Source organism: Geospiza fortis, unplaced genomic scaffold (assembly GCF_000277835.1).
Source record: "Geospiza fortis unplaced genomic scaffold, GeoFor_1.0 scaffold188, whole genome shotgun sequence".
NCBI lineage: Eukaryota > Metazoa > Chordata > Aves > Passeriformes > Thraupidae > Geospiza > Geospiza fortis.
In genome coordinates, this window is record NW_005054337.1 from 2,081,090 (window position 1) to 2,089,155 (window position 8,066).

General features: G+C 44.6%; 1 protein-coding gene across 1 annotated transcript in view; it reads right to left on the reverse strand.

The window, feature by feature from the left end:
- Nucleotides 1–1,700: 1,700 nt before the first annotated feature.
- RTEL1 (regulator of telomere elongation helicase 1) overlaps nucleotides 1,701–8,066 on the reverse strand; it is a 44,666-nt gene continuing 38,300 nt past the window's right edge. Inside the window, exons 34-35 of the mRNA XM_031058036.1 lie at nucleotides 7,638–7,823; nucleotides 1,701–2,847 (exon numbers count right to left, since the gene is read on the reverse strand). Coding sequence (XP_030913896.1) covers nucleotides 2,816–2,847; nucleotides 7,638–7,823 — 218 coding nt within the window. The 3' untranslated portion in view covers nucleotides 1,701–2,815. The remainder of the gene's footprint in view (nucleotides 2,848–7,637; nucleotides 7,824–8,066) is intronic.

Sequence of the window (8,066 nt, forward strand, 5' to 3'; positions counted from 1 at the left end):
CTTTATAATTAATTAACTGCCCCTGTCTTTCCTTCCTGTAAATTCAACAAGTTTCCAGACGACAGAACAGTCCTGACTGCTGGGGACCTTCTTCTTCAAGGTCTCATGCGATCACAGCAGGGTTTGGGTTGAGAGGGACCCAAAGCCCATCCAGTTCTCCCATCTCCAGGACCTGTTAGCATCCATCTGTCCTTCCCCAGATACCAACAGCAGGGATTGATTCCCAGATCCACTGCAGTGCAATTCCCAGTGCACCAGAAATCAGCACCAAACCCAAACCCACCCCAAACCAAACCCATGTGCACTGGGACACTGGTGGGACACTGGCGTGCTTCAGAGCTTGTCTGGAGGGTTCAGCTGGTGAAGGACAGCGACTGCAAACCTCCTCAGCAATGCAATCCCTCTGCTGAAGAGTAAGAGACGAAGAAATGGAGTTCCCTGGTCAAAGGAATGGAATGTCCTGGGTGAAGGGAGAGAAAAACCCTCAGCAAGTTTTCCCCTTTGTGTAAGAAAGACAAGGAGCTACTGGAGAGGATCCAGCAGAGGCCACAGAGATGATGAAGGGTCTGGAGCATCTCTGATGAGGAGACACAGCTGAGCCTGGTTAGTCTGGAGAAGGCTCAGAGGGGATCTCATCAATGCACATAAATATCTCCAAAGGGTGCCACTCTTTTTATGGTGCTCAGCAACAGGACAAGGAGCAACACCCATAAACTAAAAGTCAAGAATTTTCACCTCAACATGGAGAAGAGCTTTCCATGGAGGTGGCAGAGCACTGGAAGAGCTCCCCAGGGAGTGTGTGGAGTCTCCTTCTCTGGACATTCCAAACCCACCTGGATGCATGCCCTTGTCCCCTGCTCCAGGTGACCCCTCCTTGGCAGGGTTGGACTGGGTGATCCCCAGAGGTCCCTTCCAACCCCAACCATTCTGTGAATCTCTCGAAGGCTCTGAGATGTTCTCAGCATTGTTCCTCTGCCCTGTCTCAGAACAGAGCATCCCTGGGTTGGAACAACTCCAGGAAGAGGCACAGCTTTAAAACTACTTTAGCTGACAGGGGGAAAAGGCAGCATCATCATATTTGTCCCTGCCAACCCCTATCCAAGTGTGTGGGGTGATTCAACCCCACAGTACATCTCAAGTATTTCCTTCTGTCTTGCTGGCTCTGGCGGTATTTTTGCAGCTCACGGCAGACAATTCCCATCGGCAAACCCGGCCCGAGCCGCGGCGCCAGCGCCGCCGAGCACGCTCAGGGCTGGGCTGTGGCTTCCCTCCAGTGGCACAAGCAGTCAGCTGCAGCTTCCTGGGACAGACCTTCTCAGGAGAGCAGGCACTGAGCTACCTGCCAAAAAATGACATTTTACTGCTCACTGCCCCCAGCCTCACTCTAAATATTCTTCTGTTCATTTCTACAACACACCTGTATTTATATAACACTTATATAACACTCATTTCTCCCACTTATATTTGAAACATCCAGGACTTTATCTGCATTATTTATTCCTGTTTTGCTGCACTGAATAGATACATGGCTAGAAGGTAATATTCATCCACAAAGTTAAACATGACAGAATATGATAGCCCAGAGCTACCTCAATTCCTGCCAAAGCCTTTGTTAATTGTCAATGAAGTACAAAAATTTCCATTTCACTGCCAGCAGCTATGAGATTTGAAGAGAACTGGGTTTGAAATTGGAAACTTTGTTAAAACGCAGCTCACTTTTCAATTTTATTAAGAATAAAATTTTATTAACATAAAATTTTCCAAATTCTATTGATATGAAAATCACCTACAGAGTACAACCTTTCCACTTGCTCCTACCAGGGCCATTAGGACTCAATAGCCAATGTTTTTATAGCTGGTGGGTTGGTTTTTTTAATTCCTGTTTTTTTTAATCTAACCAAATCAAATTTAGACAAAATAGTTTTGTTTTACAGTCTAATTAACAGCAGCTACAGAAGATTTAAAATTGATACAATTTCTTAGGTTAACCACGTATATCCACTACTCACAGAGAGTGGAAATACTAAAGAATTTTTTTAACCCATCTAACCTGATTAATTTAAAAGTTTTAAAACATTTAGATCCTCCTTCTTGGAAAGCAAAACAGGTAACAGAGGCACATGGAAATACCAGCACTGAGTGAAGAATAAAGCCTCCTTAGAAGCATATCCCCAAACATCCCACCATGGTGGATGATGGAATTAGGCTTTGGGATGCTCAGCAGGTGAGAGGGAGCTTCTGCTCACCATCCACCAGTGGAATTTGTCTGTAAAAAATGATCCTTTCAGTATCTTCTGCTATTGGAGACAACGGCTGCTGCCAAACCCAGAGAGTGAATGTGAATCACCTCTTCCAGGAACACCAGTGGGGTAGGGACGGGTAGTCTGGCATCCTCAGCCAGCTCAGTTCCATTGTGGCAGCATTCCTGGGGTTTTTGCATGATCTGGTATTACCTGAAGGGGCCATAAAATGACAGCAGCCTCCAGGATATAAAATTTCAGCCTAAGAGTGGCCCCAGGAGAATTCAGGGGATAAAATAAGTAAAAAATTAACTTTCTTAGTTCTAACAGAGGACAATGTTCTGCTTTGTCTCCTGCAGTGAGACCTTTCAGAACTGACCACCTTTGCTGGAAAATGCTCAGCTCAGAATGCGGAGCCAAGGATCACAGGGGTTTAAAGGAGCCTCCATCCTGCTCCTGCTCAGCAAGAGCCAGAGCACAGCCACTGCCTTCTGCAGGCACCAAGGGCTTCCTGCCCCTTCTGCGGCTGCCATCAGGACCAGAAGAAAACTTGGGCTAATCGCTGCCTCTTCACATCACTGCGGCACTTGGGGCACTTCTTCACCACCTGGAGAAACCAACAGACAAAACACACAGGGAATGTATTTACTGTGGAGGAAATGCCACAAATGGAGGGAGTTTTGGTGCAGGCAAATAGTGATAAGGGGCAGTGGTTTTAAACTGAAACAGGGAAGCATTAGATTAAATTTTAGAAGAAATTCTTTACTCAGAGGGTGCTGAGAGGCCCTGGCACAGCTTTCCCAGAGAATCTGAGGCTGCTCCAGCCCTGCAAGTGTTCAGGGCCAGGTTGGATGGGGCTTGGGGCAGCCTGGTCTAGAGGAAGTTGTCCCTGCCTGTGGCAGATCAGCTTTAATGTCCCTTCCAATCCAAACCACTCTGATATTAAGTATCTCAAACACATTTTGGCCAACATGAACTACAAGCCACAGCAGCCACCTGTCAGTCCCAGAGATGGTATCTGCTGTTTGCAACCTCCCTGTTACCACACAGTCAATTATTTCCTTGGTACTGATAAAAAGGAGAGGAGGCTTTGTGGCACCATGCAAAGTGGCACCAGAATTTACAGCACTTGTCCCAGCTATGACACATCTGGGGGACTGAAATACAGGAACGAGGAAATGTGGAGCTGCAAGAGCTCTTGTGAAGTACAGCTGCACCTGTGGGTAAAATCCTGTCAACTGCCTGAGTTCCCTGAATTCCTGCTTCCTCTTGCACAGATGACAAGGAAATGTCTCCTTGACAATACCTGGACATGGATGACACACATGGTCATTGCCAAGAGTGTTGTAGGGGAACCAAGTACATTTATTTCTTCATAGCACCCCACACCTTTCTCATTAGCAGCATGAGACATGAAGACACATGAGGCATCATTTCTCCACTCAGGTTTCAGTTTGCTTCTTCACTAATCATCAACTTTAAAGTAATTTGACTTGCAGATGAATCCAAACTGTTCTTCTCATAGTTTGCAAATTACTGGTAAAACTGAACTGGTCTCTTTATTTCAAAAGGGAGATAGAAAATTTGCTTTCTTTAAAAAAAAAAAATCTTTGGGAGAAGATTGCCAGATCAGGAGGCCTAAAAAGATGGTCAGCTACATCAGTGGCACTGCACAGCCTTCCCTGAAGTGTGGAAGTTCCTCATTAGAATCACAGAGTGGTTTGGGTTGGAAGGGACATTAAAGCTCATCCAGTTCCAAACCCCTGCCATGGGCAGGGACACTTTCCACTCAATCAGGCTGGATGCCAAGCCCTGTCCAGCCTGGCCTTGGACACTTCCAGGAACGGGGCAGCCACAGCTTCTCTGGACAGCCTGTGCCCGGGCCTCACAGGGAATTTATCTCCCAACAGCCAGTGCTTTACCAAAGGCAATTTTAAGTGTAACATTTAATTGTGAAATCTTTGATTATTTCCCCATATTACAGATAGTCCAAATGAAAATAACTCAGTCTTCTTGGAAGACCCACATGAATAAATGCATTTAAACACCTGGAAGCAGCAACAGAACCTCTGGAGGGGAAAACCACACAAGCATATCCTGGTCCAGTCTCTGCAAGGTTTCCCCTAACACACTGAATCACCCAACATGCTCCAGCACTAATCCCCCTAATCCCCCTCTAGCTGTAAGGAATTCCATCTGCTCTGCTCCTCTAAAAGCTTCCAAAATTATTCACCACCTCTCCCCACCAGTGTTTTGCAAAAATAACAGATTGGACAAGATGACAATTTGCAAACCCCATGTTGTGAATGATGCTCTGAGTCACTTCCTTGGTGGGACAATATGCACCAAAGGGCTTTTGAGCTGAAAAAACAGTGAGTAAGTTATTAGGAAAGAAAAACAGGAGTTCTAAATGCAGCCCTGTCAGCGTGACAAAGCCCAGTCCCATCTGATGAGAATTCAGAGCTGGGACATGGTTGCTCATTTCCTGCTGGTAAAGGTATCCCAGTCCCAAACATATGGATGGGGTTGACTGTCCAACCTCACAGGGCATGAGTGGGAATGGGGATGGATGTGGTGGGACATGGCTCCTCTGGGATTGCTCAGAGAAACACAGGATCATCTTCCTGTTTGCAATCCTGTGTTTCCCTCTCAGCTGCATGACCAGCACAGCTCTGCCTCATCACTGGAGAGGCATCTCTGCATCAGCACAAGTCACATCCTAAACTACGAGGGGAGAAGGGAGGTTTGGACAACAGGAGGAATTTCCTCACGGAAAGGGAAGTAAAGCACTGGAACAGGCTGCCCAGGAAGTGGTGGAATCACCATCCCTGGAGTGTTCAAAAAACATGTGGCTATGGCACCTCAGGATGTGGTTTAAGGTGAATGCACTGGTGGTGCTGGGTTGATGGTCTTTAAGGTCTCTTCCAACATAAATAATTCTATGACTGTATTTGATTTTTCATTAACCAAACAACACCTGAATCACATCATGAGCCACTTAACACTCCTGTACACTGAGAACATTAATCACTACAGGTGTGTCTATAAGTAAGATTAATCAGGTAAGTGGCAGATATCAAAATAATAAATAATTATAAGATTATTCAGTAAGTAGCAAATATGGAAATAATTATTAGCAAATGACCCATGACTCATTTCCTCAAACATGGAAATGGGATGCATGGGATATCTAAATAGAAGAGAAAGAACACTTCCAGTTGGAAGGGATCTACAGTGATCCTACAGTCCAAGTGCCTGACCTCTTAAAGGGTTGTACAGAAGTTATGGCACTGTAATGTTGAAGAGCATTGAGGCCTCTCTAGGAAGCCTCTTCCAGTGTTTGACCAACCTCTTGGAATAGAAATGTCTCCTGATATCCAGACTGAACCTCACTGAGAAAAGCTTTGGGCAGCTCCCATGAATCCTGACATTAAATCCCAGGGAGAAGAGCTCAGCACCTCCCTGTGTCCCCTCCTCAGGAGGGGCTTTGGACAAGGACCTGGTGTGACAGGACAAGGAGGAGAAGCCTTAAAAGAGAGCAGGGTTAGAGGGGATATTGGGAAGAAATTTTTCCCTGTGAGGGTGGTGAGGCCCTGGCACAGGGTGCCCAGAGAAGCTGCGGCTGCCCCATCCCTGGAAGTGTCCCAGGCCAGGCTGGAGGGGGCTTTGGCCAATCTGGGATAGTGGCAGGGTCCCTGCTCATTGCAGGGGGTTGGAATGAGATGAGTTTTAATGTCCCTTCCAACCCAAACCACCCTGATCTTGTGCTTATTTTATATTCCTCTTGGGCCAACTCTGTCTTGGCTGCTGTATTTTATTTGGATGTCAGTCCAAAATTTTCTATGCTCACCTTACAATTCATTGTCTTCCCGAGAAAAATATCTTTCTCTGGAACTTGGAATAACAGATTATTTTGTACTTGCTTATAGATTGACAAGCTGAAGAAGTTTCTTTTCCTTCTGTACTGTTTTTGGATATTCCTGACCTCCACTGATCAGCAGCTTTCTCATCACATATGAATGTTTAGAAACCCCTAAACTCTTGCATTATTCTGGTTTTGAAAGTCTTTTAACATCTGGCTGCTGAATTAAAGGCTTGTAAGATGCTCCCAAACCGAGGCACCCTGGGACCAGCTACATCTTACCTAAAGAATTTCAATTTACTCAGCTGGGAAAACCAAGAGACTGGAGATATTTGAGCAGGAATTCAGAATCACAGATTCACAGAATTGTTTGGTTGGGAAAGACCCAAAAGGACACAGAGTCCAATGGTTGACCCAGCACTGCCAAGTTTACCTCTTAACTATGCCATTAAGTATCACATCTACACATCATAAATTCATCCAAGAATGGTGATTCAACCACTTTCCTGGGCAGTCTGTTCCTTGTTTGCCTCATTCTCATAACAGAGCTTTACAATAGGATTTTGATGGGGAAAATTATGAAACTGAGAAAGAAAAAAAATTTAAAATAAACATTAAAATATTAAAAAACAACAGTGTTTTTAAAGTTGACTCCAGAGCTTATTGCCTTTGTAGTTTTAGACCAGAAAACATGTGGAGGCAGCTTGGAAAGATGCAAAGGTGTAAAAACCCCAGCTTAGGGCAGAGATCTGCCTTCAATCATATTGCAAACCATGGGAAACAATGGATCAAATGGCAAATCTTCCATTGGCATTTGGGTGTTCTTCCTGGAAACAGAAGAATTGTGATTCCAGGCTTGTTCACATCATTCTCCTGAAAAGCACAAAATTCCCCGGCAGTTTTGGAAAAAACCAAACCAATAAACAGGAGAACCTTTAAGAACTGCTTCCAGCACGTTTTGCAGCAAGTGAAGTCACAAAATGGGCATTTAAAAGGCACATCATCCTTGGATTTGCAGTTAGAGCAGTGGAATCTTCCTAGAACAGAGGGGAGGGTGAGGAGAGAGAAAGAGAGGGAGGAAATGACTAAATTCCTGTAATCACCTGCGAAATTCTCATGTATCCACACTTCCAGCGCAGTCCAGAAAACAATGACCATGAGTGTAATGAACTACCTCAACAGTGCCCTGCCACATTCATTATTTCTTTCAAGTGACCTCACAGTCTCTTGATGCTTCAGATCCCAGTAGGAACTCGGGTTACATCCTTCCTTTACAAGGAAGTTGTCAAGAAAAAAAAATCCCTAAAGTTCTCAGGAAACTACTACAGCATTGTGATGAAGACAATGAAGAACTTTGAGAGCACATGCAAGGTACAGAAAGTACAGATTCTCCTCAGCAAACCACATCAATCACACTGCACCTGAGCAAATACAGGCAGGAACCAGTGGTTTCATGCACCATCAGTCTCATTCCTGTAATTTATCTTTATTCCCAAGAATTAGAAAATTACATCCCAACTCTCTCCTGTACCTACCACACTCTGGTTCCATCTCTAGGGGAAAGATGGGCACAACTCCAGAGTCTGTGGGTGCTCTCACATTATTGGTTTCTTGGGACACTTCAGTCTTTGGCAACTCAAGTTCACTTTTCTGGCTGAAGCAGAAGGAGGAAATCTTACTCTGAATTTTTTCTGGTGCCCCACTCTTAGAAGGGGCTGCATCTGGGGAGAAAAGAAAACCAGTGTATGAACCTGTATCATGCAAAACAAAGTCAGTAGTAAATTCATACAGTTGTCACTGTATAAGAAGAAAAACAAACTTAAAGAACTAGTTTTTATGCCATAGTGCTTGGCAACAGATGTTTTTGATAGATATTAATACATTCAATATTACTGAAAGAGACCTTTTATATTGAAATAGTTCTATGGCACTTCTTCCTACAGAATGGGCCTTGATCCATTCCT